General features: G+C 32.7%; 1 protein-coding gene across 6 annotated transcripts in view; it reads left to right on the top strand.

Moving 5' to 3' along the window:
* The window catches only part of LOC126915316 (potassium voltage-gated channel subfamily H member 5-like), a 207306-nt gene that overhangs the window by 44870 nt on the left and 148694 nt on the right, over positions 1-13742 (top strand). Inside the window, exon 2 of one of the 6 annotated variants that reach the window (XM_050719888.1) lies at positions 11638-11678. The exons of the other annotated variants lie outside the window; for them this stretch is intronic. Within the exon in view, the coding sequence (XP_050575845.1) occupies positions 11652-11678 (27 nt within the window). The 5' untranslated portion in view covers positions 11638-11651. The remainder of the gene's footprint in view (positions 1-11637; positions 11679-13742) is intronic. 6 annotated transcript variants of the gene reach the window in all.

The raw sequence follows: 13742 nt of genomic DNA, 5'->3' as shown, positions 1-13742 counted from the left end.
CGTAGCTACACTTCGCATAGAATTTTGATGGAAATAATTGAATTTTCTCGTGTAACATTAATTTTCATTTTCAAGAAGAAATCTCTCAGCCAAATCCAAATATCCTTCAACTTCATAAATTTATTGGTGTAAAGCAATTTTCCCGATTTCACGTTAAAAAATCATTCTCTAAATCGCTATAAAAATCACATTAATCCCAAATCTTTTCATCAAGATTTCCGACTGACATATTATTATGCATTAAACTCCGTCGTTCGCGATCACGTTTCCCATCCTCCTTGGACGTTTAATCTTCTCTTCTTGGCGAAATAAAAACGCGAAGAAATCTTAACCGATACTCGTGGATAGGAAGATTTACTCGGCAATTATGTCGCGGGATTTAACCGTTGGAAGACGTCGAAAATCACGAGGGACGAGAGGGACGTCCGATTGCTCGCGTATCGGTCTCATTAATCACTATGGACGTTTTAATTACAGCGGCGTATCGGTGGCAAGCGAGAAGTTGCGCGGTCGTTGAATGTAATTCGAGTGTAACTTCGATTGAAACGCGATTCGATTGTATCGTCCACGGTGGTCGGAACCGCGAAGAGCGCTATAATTTAATCTTACCGGTCATTTGAATTTATTCGAACGATCCTTAGGTCTATAGCATGGCGAGTGGCACTCGCAAATCGAGAACAATGGCAACGGAAACAGGGATCGCTTTTCCTATCGATTGGCCGTTCTCGCCACGTTGTTCGATCGTGCGAATCCATTAACCTCTCCACTTTTCTGGTTATTTCGACAGGCGAGAACAGTGCCGGGTGTTCGGCTGGTTAAAAATAATTAAATTCGATATTCTTAAGTGAACGAATCCACCTCGATGTAGCGTTAATGAGAAGATAGCTTGCGAAGATAAGGCTACAAAAATAAGGGCGTGAGTTTTATACTATAAATATTTATGATGAAAAATAAGCCCAATGGGTTTAGTCGGATGGGAAGAATAGAAAAATTGTTCTGTGAGAAATTGACGATAATAGAATTGGTGCTGATGATAGATGGTTCAAGTGGATCAAATGGGAAACAATTATAATACAGTGGCTGTAAAAGGTATATGAACACAGTATTAAATTTGGTTAAATTAGGACAGAACCTAATAAAAAAGATAAGGATACGTATAAATACTTTTTGTAGTTGCTGGATATATTCTGTTACAAGAATTTCGCAATTCCATTAATAATACAATTAAATTTTTTTTTGTGTTTTCTGCTCCCTTTTTGACTAATGAATTTTACTATTACTGTAGATTATATCACAAGAATTTACACGAAATAATAATTCCATAGCTTACAAAAAGTACTTAATTACTTTTTAAGTATATCTTACTACTAATGTACCCCGTTGCTAATTGCTCTATTACTTATGAACGGCCATGTAAATTTATTCTTAATTACTGAAATTTTTTACTACAAATTGCCTTTAACGATCAATTTATCTACTTGGCTTGCGATATTTAAACACATTTACAATCCTTATTACATTTTTGAAATTTCAAGAACTAAACCAACAAGAAAATAAGTATCATATAGATGCAATTGTATATAGAAGGAGACTGTTTACCTCCGTATTCTCACACGTACGTATCATTAGGCGGGTTATAAAATTATCTTGACTCCCATTAAAATCTAAATGCGATTTCCTTGTATGATGCGGTGAAACGGTGTGACTGCAACGCTTTTTCCTAGTTACGTTTTCTCTCTTGTAGAGTTCGCTACTTAGCGGATTACGTTGGCAAAGTACATTATGACATTCGATGCTTTTAATCCGATTAAAATGGTCTTGACGTGGGCGTAAATTATTAAGCCTAATTAATTGGTACCGGCACCGATTCTGGGTGCAGCAGTTAATTAATTAAACACAGTCAGACGATATATGTGCGTTTCGCTGATTTTCCAACGGGTTACCGCGTGAAAAGTTATCGAAAAGCGCGACTAATTAACTTTGTCGGCTTCCCGTCCAATTTAACGATAAATTTCTCAATTGTTTTTATAAAATTTATTGGGCTTTAAATGGAGAGTTCATATGCTTTATATACTTTCGAATTTAAATAATAAGATTTGACATAGCTCTCTCATAGCAGCAGACATAGTACTATTTATAGTTGACACACTGTAATTCGAGAAATAAGTAATAGTAAAAAATAACATTTGAATTTAATGAAAATCAATTGGTGATTAACAGACAGTTTTCATGCATCAGAAATTTCCTTTGTTATTATCGAAACTGTCAAACGATGATTGTTTACAGGAGAGAAACAGTAGAAAAGTGAGTATAGAATCAATAGTGAATAAACTACTTCTCTTAGATAAACTTGCAAATGTCAAAAATCTTTAGCCATGTATGAGAACAGAAAATAACTTGTTGTAAAATTGTATAATACGCAATAATTGTGTAAGTTAATATATTCAACATGAAGAGAACTTTTAATTATTTCATTCATATATATACATGTATATATTCATATATATACATATATATTCATATATATACATGTATAATATATACATGTATAATATATACATGTATAAAATCCAACATTGCTTAAAACTTTATTAAAACTATACTCATTTTTCTGCCTGTATCTTATTAGATTAATTCTTTCCTCTTCATTAGTCGTTCCGTCAACTGAATAAATAAATAAATAAATAAACTTCAATTAAAAAATAGTTATATAGAACGAGATTTCCAATTTTAAATATCTGTGTATCCTATTTTAATTTAAAAATATTTGACAACATATTGGGTATTTTGCGCGCGCGTCAATATTTTACGCACTTACATGGTGCGCTTTTTGTAATTATTGCCTATTGAAGGCATCTGCGCTCACGTTATGGCTCATTGATTCCTGTTTACAGATTTTTAATTAGCTAATCAATTAAAAAAGTGTCCCTGACGATGTCATTAGACACTATGTCATGCTCATCAACCCCCTCTTTTTTTTATAGAAGCAAGTTTATTCACACAATTAAAAATTTGTAGTGGATAACCAATTAAGCGTAACTTAATCGTAGATAGATATATGAATATTAGGAGTATCATAAATTTTCCAATTTTTAAAACCCATTTATAAAAAGTGAAAAATATTTCAAGCATATTAATTTAACTTTAAAATTTCTTATAGAAGAATTTATATCTATTTCAGTATTTGACAACACTAAGTATCATTTCTATTAAAACGCTTATCAATGAAGAAATGTACATATATGTATATAATATATGTATGTAATATATATACATATGTATATAATACTTCCACACGTATTATCCTTATAATATATATTATTTAATTTCGGTTTCACAGCCCCGAAATAGACTTGGTTTTACAGCATTTTCTGAAACTCACAGATACTTATATATTCTCTACACTTGGTTTCGCACACACAAAGTTCATAAAACTATAAACCTATTCTTATATATTATAATTTAAATTTCTCTTAAAACATATATCCTTCTAAAAACTATAATATGGTCCCACATTTATATTTGGCTTAGATTATTCCTTGTACTTTTACGCCTCTTTTTTGTAGATCGTAACTAATTTATCACTGCTTCATTTCTTTTGCCTTCCACTATTTCCTAATAAGTGTTTTACTACACCTATTTTTATTTTACAAAGAATGCATTTCCTTTTATCGTCCGCTAACCAGTATACCAGTTTTCTTCCTTCGCACCTATTATCCTTATATCCGTTTACTTAAATGCTTAACCGTCGGAACAACGACACGTCAGCAAACTGTACGACGTTTTGTCACAATGTTCCTTCTCTCGAAGGCGAATCAGAGTCAGCAAGAAACGAAGTTATCGCGACGTGGTGAAATAGAATAGCGCGATCAACGTCAGTCAGGATCCACGGGCGGGTCTTCCTACAATTTAAGTGAATTGGCATGTACGGAACCGCGCGAGGAATTTGAGAATTTCTCGCACTGTGGCCAGCAATTGCGGTTTCCGTTTCTGGCGATTTCTAGTTTTGAAATAGGGTCGAGAAGCGACTTCACTGAACACTGGAACTTCATTCACAACGGCTACGCACACCAGCGAGCTCTTCCCGGCGTTTAATTACTCCAACTAATGACTGCAATCAAATCAGATTGTACGACACTAGACACTCTTTGGTTTCTAGTAGTTTCCTACTGAAATATTGCATTCGCCTAACCAGTCCCATAATTTTCGGATGATACTTGATCATTTCACATGGTTTGAGTTACTAATGTATTGTGTTTGATTGAGTTGTTACTATAATACAGTGGAGGACACAAGAAAGTTTAAAGGATATGTGGTACCAAAAAGAAAATACCGTAATTTTAGAAAACAGAATTATATTTGACAAGAAGAATTAAATTGTGAAGAAGATAGTAAAGAATTGGTATAGATAGTAAATAAATCGTATGTATATCTTCTAAATAGATGACTGTTATTAATATGATAAAATTGTTTAATAAAAGTTAATACCGATATATTATGCTTATTATATTATTATACACAATGAATTTTAAAATCTTTTTTGTTCACTACTATATATCATAGGGTTTGAATATTAACACTGGCAAACAATTCTTAGTGTTTCTCTATTTTATTAAACAATTTCTTAAATCTGAGGAGAACATGGAAGAATTATTGGCAAGCGTGAATTCTCATGTCAATTGTACTACCATAAAAATTTTCTTGAAACCTTTAAACACTTTTTTTAAGTCGAAGCTATAGTGAAATCGAAACATACAAAGTTAGAAGACCGCAGCAAGGTTAATAAATTTGTATAGGTACTATAATATATCAATCGAGCTAAATGTCAAAGTGTGGAAATTACTTTATGGGTGAAAAATGTAAATTGTGTGAAGTGATAGTTGAACACGCAGTAGCGATAGGTGTTTCACGAACTCATAACATGGTGCATGAGCAGGTCGTGGATGAGAAATCCACTTTCCCTTGAGCTTAGTTCCTCCGTTGACCCACATCATCATCTTGTTAACCTTCTAATTATCAAAGTAGGGGAGATGCTTGAGATTCTCGGAGGATTAGCAGCCAGATTTTGTAACGTCCGACAATTTGGTAATTGGTTACCGTTAACTTTTCGTACTTTAATTTGTAATATAAGTTGATGCAAGCGCTAATTCGGTGTACTTTTTTTTTGGATAATTATCTGAATAATTTATCCTCCTCAAGTTATCTCATGGAAAATTAATCAGGGCTTTACGAAAAATGTAAATATTGGCCGGCTAATTAAGTCAGAATAAAATATTTTGAGATCGACGTTCAAGTTTTCGATAAAAATATTATAATTTTCTTTGGAGAAGCTTCATCCCCTATTAAGGGAAAACTTAATGGCGATTATACTAGTTAATACTTTGTATCGAGGAAAAATCTCTTTTGTCGGAATCATCTCATGTATAGCAATTCCAATTTTGAATTTACCAAGTGTAATTAGTTTGGTTCATATTCATTAAATTTGCACAGACTTATTCCGACTCAATTAGAAGATTCCTTTAAATAAAATTATATTTTATGCAGGTATTTTACCGTACAAAATATTATGTTTATTATATCATTATTTATGATACTCTAAATTACTAGTTATTCGCAATAATAAAATTACTCAGTACCACTGAATAATATACTTTACGGATTATACAAGTGGTCTACTTTCATTTTTAACATATTTTGACATTCGTGGATATATAAATATCTCCCAATTATATGATTTTAATAATCTGCAAATATTTATGCATTTATGAATCATTTAAATATGCAAAAATATGTAAAATATACATAGTATGTAAAAATATACAAAATATCCAAAGTAAAGTATTCATTATAATATTTAGATGGTAAAACACATCTTCATTTAAATCTCATTTTGTTAATTGTGTCCACAAAAATCCGTAGCTTAATCAATAATAACAGAAAAAGACTAGATAGATTTTTCTCATTTTATTTTAATATTTACATATACATATAATTCATAATATCAAATTAATTATAATATGAAATAAATTATATATAATTTATAATTTTAAGATATAAACAAGTTTCATTTTATCTTTCCTTTATGCGAAATATTTCAAAATACAGTAGTGTACAGAGTGCCGGCAAAAATATTTGGATCCTTTATTTTTTCTTTATATACCACTCATCGGCTTGATGGATTTTTTCGTAGCGGAACATGGTCTTCTATTCTTGATGGGAAAATTTTCTTTCCGACCCGAGTGAGATATTTCTCTGGTAAACTAGAAATAATGTACTTTCTTCTTTTGAGACAAATTTTCTCATTTTGTATATACATAATACATAAGTATATCATTTAACAATATCACGCCCATAATACGCATTCTTGCGACGTACAGTCAAATTTTCACGTGGCATCCAGTAAATCTTCACACGCATTCTTCGAATTACTTCTTACTTGTAACCCATACTCTGATATAAATATTCAATCACTCCATAATTACTCGTTCTCCTCGTTTTTCATCGTTTCCAATGATACTACCGCTTCACAATATTATCGGTATTTTCATGAATATTTAACTGTTACATATTTTCCATTGTATAAATTTCAAATATTTGCAGCGTCATTCAATAGGCGTTGCCTACAAATTCTGACACCTCTACTACTAAATGAAAATCAAATATCATGCTCTAATTCACGAATGCAACTGAATAAAAATATGTACGGTCGGAGCCAACTTTACAAAATACGTCTTGCACTTACGACTCCTGATTTACAACCGATTATCAGATTCGTATTTCTCCAACATGAAAGCAGTCCTGACAGTCTTTTCTAAAACAGTCGAAAATTTAACAGTTTTTTGACAAAACTTCATACACGAACATACCCTTGAATTTACTATAGCAATCCACTCGTTCTACAAATATGATGAAACAAAAAATATGATATAAATAACTTTGAAGTATGGTGTCGATGGATTGGGATCAGAAAGGACAAGATTGATTAAAGCTCAGTTCGTGAGGTACGTCGACCATGAAAAGGAAAATCCGGTCTACTGTTCGTCACTTTTTTTCATCAGCTTCTGGTGTTTACGTTTCACCTCGACAAACCGAGATCACGGGAATTTCCGTGTGATGCTGGGCGATTCAGGAGCCATCGTTCTTCCCTTCTGCAACCTTGACTAAACACAGATTGTCAGTTCGGCGAAAAGCAAGATAAAACCAGAGCCACGCGATGGACACACAGGCGTTTAGCGGTTTAACTACGACGTGCCATGGTCGAGCTCGCCCTTAGTCACGCGCGGTGCTTTAAGTGTCATTCTATCTCATTAAGGAGCGTGAAAAGCAGCGTCTACGTAGATTGTTACCATTAAAAGAACTAGGCCTTATTGTTACCGACGAACAATGGTTCCTGTTGACGGAGAGTAATAATAGCAAAAGATACGACAGGATAACGTCGACACCGTGGATTAGCTTCTCTCCTCGCAAGCTTTGCTTTCTCGTGTACCTTCCGATAAACTTTGGTCTCTGAACAGACTCTGAGGCGAAAGGGAACATCTTGAATGGTTCATTAGGGAGGCCCCGAGTACATCCGAGCAATTCCTTTCACGTCGATGGTTGAGGATTTTTAGGAAATGTTGGTATTGATGATGCAATGCTAAGTTACGGAAGTTGGTATTTTGGTTTAGTTCAAACATCCTGAATGTTAATCATCAATTTCTGGGTCAAATCGCTGGTAGACATACTATGGAACATTTCTCGCATTGCAAATATTATGCTAGCAAATATGTCTACATATGTGTATGTTAAATATAAATCTACGAGAATCTACCGATATCTACATCTGTTTTTTCATTGCATGAAACCGAATGTTCGCCATTTCTTCGTATGAAAAAATATGTTTGCATTAGCAGGATACAGGAAAAAATAAAAGGACTATAGCTTAGGTAATTATGAACTATATTTTAATATCTTGGACGGACTCTTCAGTTTCATTGTGGACATCATTTACGATATAATTTTACATATAAACAGTCTTTAATCTTTTCAAATTGTGAAATTCTCAACTTTTCGTATGAAACGAAGTACCAAATGAAATTAAATCTATGTTGTATTTTATTCATGCTCTAATGTATGAAATTGTTAATTTTTCTTTAAACCGTCTTTTCTTTATGTGCAATGAAACACATACTTTTACGTCTTCATTGTATACGTATGTAAAAATGTACATTATTATATTTTACAACTCCTTTAAGATCGTGTTTATATTTTTTACTCCAAGGGTAATGATGTGGTCGATATAGAAAAGCAATTTAAGTACAGTTATTTTAGTTCAGCAGGAAATGACGAACGATGGGGTCGCGGTCGTTGGAAATTCTGAATTTGTAACAAATCGTTGATCGAGCGTTCTCACGATTGTGTATTCAACAAATATGGAAATCCGTTCCACGGTACATATGAGAGTTCTCGTTTTCCAATTGCAACGGGTAGCTCATAAAAAATGGAAAAGGGACAGGGAGAGAAAAAGAAGAAAAGGAAATCAGAATGATCGGTGTTACCCTTACATATTTGCGGCTGGGTATCGTAAACCAGATAAAGCACGCGTGTGTCGGGACGTAGAATGAGTTACCGATCGAAGATTGAATGCATAATAATAGTGTCCTTAAATTTCGACCGTTCTATCTATCGATCGGTGAATCCGGTTACGATGCGAATGATTTTACTTAGGAACTTATTTTATTATATAATTTTTTCGATTACACTGAAAAGGTGTATTTTCCATTGTTACATTATAATCTTGTCCATGCTAAAAGGACCACTTTGTTTATTCCACCGAAAAATATTTTTTATGTTGTCAGGTTACAATTTTATCCATGTTAAAGGGGATGTGATATCGCTTGCACTGTTTTTCAAGTCGATTCAAATATCTGAATTATCCGATTAAAAAACAGATTTTTTCTAACTTTTCACTTGTAAGAAAAACGTTTATTATTTTGGTAAAGTTTGATGCGTTTTATATTATTTTTATTTCTTCTTTTTAAGTGCTTCGTGTAAAGCTGTAACCTTGTATATGCCGGTCGTATAACAGAAGTTTGTAACCTATGAGTTGCCGTTCATCTAATATTAAGTATTACATAATGATTTTACCAGAGATTCGTGATATCTCTTCGGAATACTTTTACACATATTAGAATACTTGTCACAGATGCTTGTTAGAAATAACTTGTTATAAAATACGCTGTTGTAAAGTAACGTTTGCAGTAATTTAGTACTTTATTAATTACAATAGTATAGATTGAAGAAAATTTTCCAAAGGTTCAAATGAACAGAGTTTCTTCTATAACTCGGACTTAGTTTTCTGTAATTAATAAAATTGAAATAATTAAGTAAATTGAAAATGTCCCATTTGCTTCTTCTTCCTGCTTCCCGTTTGCTTCTTACGGCAAAGTAATTGTCTTTAAATAGTTTCCCGGCTCACGAAACAACTCTCAGGGCGAAAGTGCATAGTCCAGATTATTAGGGAAATAATTCTGCACGAGAGACAAAATGAAAAATGACACGAACAGATGGAATCGCGACATTCGATATATACAATTGACTAGCCTTGACATTCCGATGAATCTTTCTCTTCATTTAGCTTTCTCTTCTTTCTCTTCTTTTTTAGAATGCGCGTATCGATTGACGTTTGGTACAATGTTGGAGATTTAAAAATAACAAATTCAAGCAACAGGATCGATACGCATCTGATACAATGATAAAACATATTACTTTTAATTTAAAACGATTCACATAGATATTTCGATCTTCCATCATAGCTATTTTCTATTTTATTGCCAAATTTAAGAGTAAGTGATCTTATAAAAAATATTTGTAATCCAATATTCAAATGTTATATTCCAATACCAATGTACCGTACATAATATAAGTTATATTATGATGAATGAAATTAATAAAAAGCATGATTGTAAAAATTAGATTAAATACAAACTATTTACAATAATTCATCAATTTCATTCTGCTCGAGATAATATTCCAAAATAATCACATGCAGTTAATTAACAGTAATATATCGATAGTATTTGAGTTGTTCACAGGCCAAAATGATTAACTCGAATTTTTTAAGTTTTACTTCCAAGACGTTTGATTGATGCTTATCTTGTATAATTTCATCAATTTTCTCCACTTTTTGATTTGTGGAGTTAAACGATCTGGTAAATGAACACCTCATTTATAGATTTGTAGTGTTTAATACGGTCTACATATCAGATAGTATCAAAACAGAAATAATAAAATAGTTGAAATGCGTCATTATTTTAAACTCACCACTGATCTTTTATCTTTATTTAATACCTATATATTGCAAGCTTGGATGTGACGAGTATTACAGGTTATACACAGGTTATATACAATATACAGAATCGGTATTTGAAATCCCTTTAGGTAGTATATCATGGTGGTACTTAATGTCATGGTCAACAATGTCGAAACAGTAAACGTCGTGTAGATATATGTATGTGTTAAATAGGAAGTCGCTCGATGCTAATGTAAATTAGATCCTTACTCATTAAACCAGCCAAAGTGTTCTACGCGGCAGGGCGGTGGCCATGTCTATGATAGCTTAGGCTTGCACGGTACACAAACGTTATTTTCAGTAAACGCGTAAACCACGTTTCTAGTCTATCTTTTATGTTGTGCAAACTCCAACACTGAAGTTTCAGTGGAGCACTGTGGTCACTACCTCATCAGTTTGTGTCGATCATCTTGTGCGTCGCGTCACGTCGTAACGAAACACATTGTTGAAAAAATTGATGTGTCAAGTGTTTGAAGGGACGATATTCTAAATACTTTTTTGACTCTTTGCTTTGGTAAAGTATGATCTCAATTTATAATAGAGGAAAGTGAAGTCAAAGTTCTTAATTTTTAAATAGAAATAGTTTGATCTAGAGATGAATTAGTACATACTTTAAAATGTCATTCGATTCGCCTTTTATTTGCGATTATTTCAAATTAACTATACGTCTCGTAGTTTAAATTAACGCGGTATTAAGGAAAATATAAAATATCGTTTATAATGCAGAAATATTGCCAAATATTTGTGAAATAATATTTATATATATGATTGCTTCAATTTTGTTAATTGTAGTATCGTGAATCGAACAAAAATTAATTTTTTCTATTAAAATTTGTTGTCCGATTAATCATCTCACAAATAAACGAAAAGATTTGTTCCGAATGTTTTGATTGCAACTACGCGATAAATATTCGCCTTCTAGTTCTTTTCTGGCGAACATGATTTTACTTTAAATGTAAAGTAGATACTATTATTCAAGAGGAAGTTGAATTATGCTAATTTCCGATATCCATTCATATTCATGTGGTTTCGAACTGTACAAGAAGCGGAAAATCCTGTAATAGGAGAAGAATAACGAAACAAAATCTTCGAATCTGGATTTATATTATCTGTGAATTCAAATTCAAATTTATTCTCTTCGATGAAGGATTGCGTTCTCTTAACATCAGCTATTTTAATAGGATAATTAAGTATCGTCACAGTTTATCGATTGTCGATCGAGTTTTACAGCGTACACAGTGTATACACAATTAAGAAAGAAACTGATAGCGTGCCAAAAAATTCAGATGTGAATTGATGAATTTCAGGGATCATCTACGAAATGCGGTTCTTCAAATGTTTCGACACTGTAAGTATTCGCTTTGTGACACTTCAAAATTCACGGCACAATCAATGAATGTTTTTTATGATGCACAGAACCAGTCACTTTGTCGTGTGAATATAAAAAGAATCTAACAGTCGATGCACTTATGCGTGTGTTTTAAAAAGACTGAAGATAATCACTTCTTTCACTAATTGTTTATTCATTTTTTTCTATCATGCTGAATTAAACTTACGAACATGGTAACTTATTTATTATTTTGACGAGGGGACGTTAGGTTTTATTCACAATATAAGTGATCTTATTACATTATATTATGTAAGTGTTCGAAATTTACAGTCAACGAGAAATCAAATGAAATACTCAAAGCGTAATAGTTCTAAAGCGAACTATATAACATTATCAATGGAGAATTTTTAGGATATTTTAAAAATTTGTGAAAATTTATTAAAAAATCCTTTAATATACGGCAATAAGAAAAAAAAACATCACATAATGCAGCTAGATGAACAAATTTATTTCCTCCCACCTCAGAAATCAAAGGAGGCACTCTATACAGTCTATTCATAGAATATGAAAATCTATTTTTAATAATATTAGTAACAAATATGTTACTACGGATAAATAGTTGCCTCCTTCGCGTTGTTCCTTTGACTATTGTGTTATTCAACAATTTTCAATATTCCTTCGAGATATTTTTATTTGCTAGAAAATATCTTACAAATTCATGTTTCGTTGTGGACGATGGTTTTCATCGATAAGAAGGGCCGTCCGTTTCTTAATCATCGCAATTCCGCTCACAGAAATACGAGCCACAAAGGAATCGAACGAGTACACCAACTACAGTAAACGCTAATTAATTCCACAGTGGGAAGAAATGAAACCTGGCTTATCGCTGCTCGTCAAGACCTGGCTAAGCCGATATCCATTTAATTAGGAAGCTCCAAGCACGCGGTAGAATGTCATTATCGTTTCAGCCGTAGAGCTTTCCGCTCTCCTCGGATAGGACACGCTAACAACGCGCCACTCTCGACCTACGCGTACTTACTGATCTACATACGCGTTCTTGTAACGTTTGCAAACGGGAGAATCGAACGGGAACTCGTCGATAAGTCTGTGCCGTCGTGGAAATGGCATTTCTACTGTAAATCTCTGATATTCGAACGAGGAAGAACACTCTACTATGAGTCTCCAGGTATTTGAATATGGCAAGACGAAAGCCGAAGTTGAACGAAGTTTGATGGCGGTTGAAAGTTCGTGGAGTGTATTAGCGGAGTATTTAAGAGAATTCGCTGCCGTGCTTTTAAAAGTTATAATTTAGAAGAGATCTTTTTCTGCTATTCGATTTCCAGTTTGAAATAACCGGCTTCTTTTGCAATTTAATCTTTTCACAGTTTATCTACTTTTTAACTGGACGATAATTAACTGATAAATAAACCGCGGGTGTTTATTCATGTTTATATTTGTATTAACTAAAGAAATTGGACTTAAATAAAACTTTAGTCCATCTATTAAATACTATAAGTACTCTATTTTGGATATTCTAATGAGAAATAATGAGAGTAGAACTTTTTAGTAACTTTTGGTAAATAATTGCTTGTAATAGAGAAAAAATGTTTGGAATCTAGCGTCCAATGTCTTTTAGAAATGTTACCATATAATGTCTATCTCTTGTCATAGTTGGATCCAAAAATGAGTAGTACCTGAAAGGAAACTGAATAGAATAGACACTAACACTTCGGTGGTTTCCTTGAGATTCTGTGCTACCTCTATTCGATTTATGTACCTTTCTCGAAGTTACCTGAAAGCGTCAATCGAATTGAATTCCTGAGGCAGTACTTTGAGTGTAATAAATATATATAATAGTGTCATCTCGATGTACGTTCATTCAATAAGTTTCCGATTAACAGTACCAAGACTATACCAGACTGTTCATCTTTTTGTGGTTTGTTGGAATTTTAACGTAGAATTTTTCTTTCAAACCTTGTTACAAGAAATAAACTGTAAACATTATGAAATAAAAATCTATTCGAATAGGCATGTTTACTTAAATATGAGAGTAAGAGAATAATTGTTCATGCAGCTTCATTT

This window comes from Bombus affinis, chromosome 4, assembly GCF_024516045.1.
Source record: "Bombus affinis isolate iyBomAffi1 chromosome 4, iyBomAffi1.2, whole genome shotgun sequence".
Classification (NCBI taxonomy): Eukaryota; Metazoa; Arthropoda; class Insecta; order Hymenoptera; family Apidae; genus Bombus; species Bombus affinis.
Note: the sequence above shows the minus strand (reverse complement) of the source record. Positions and strands in the feature narration are given on the sequence as shown.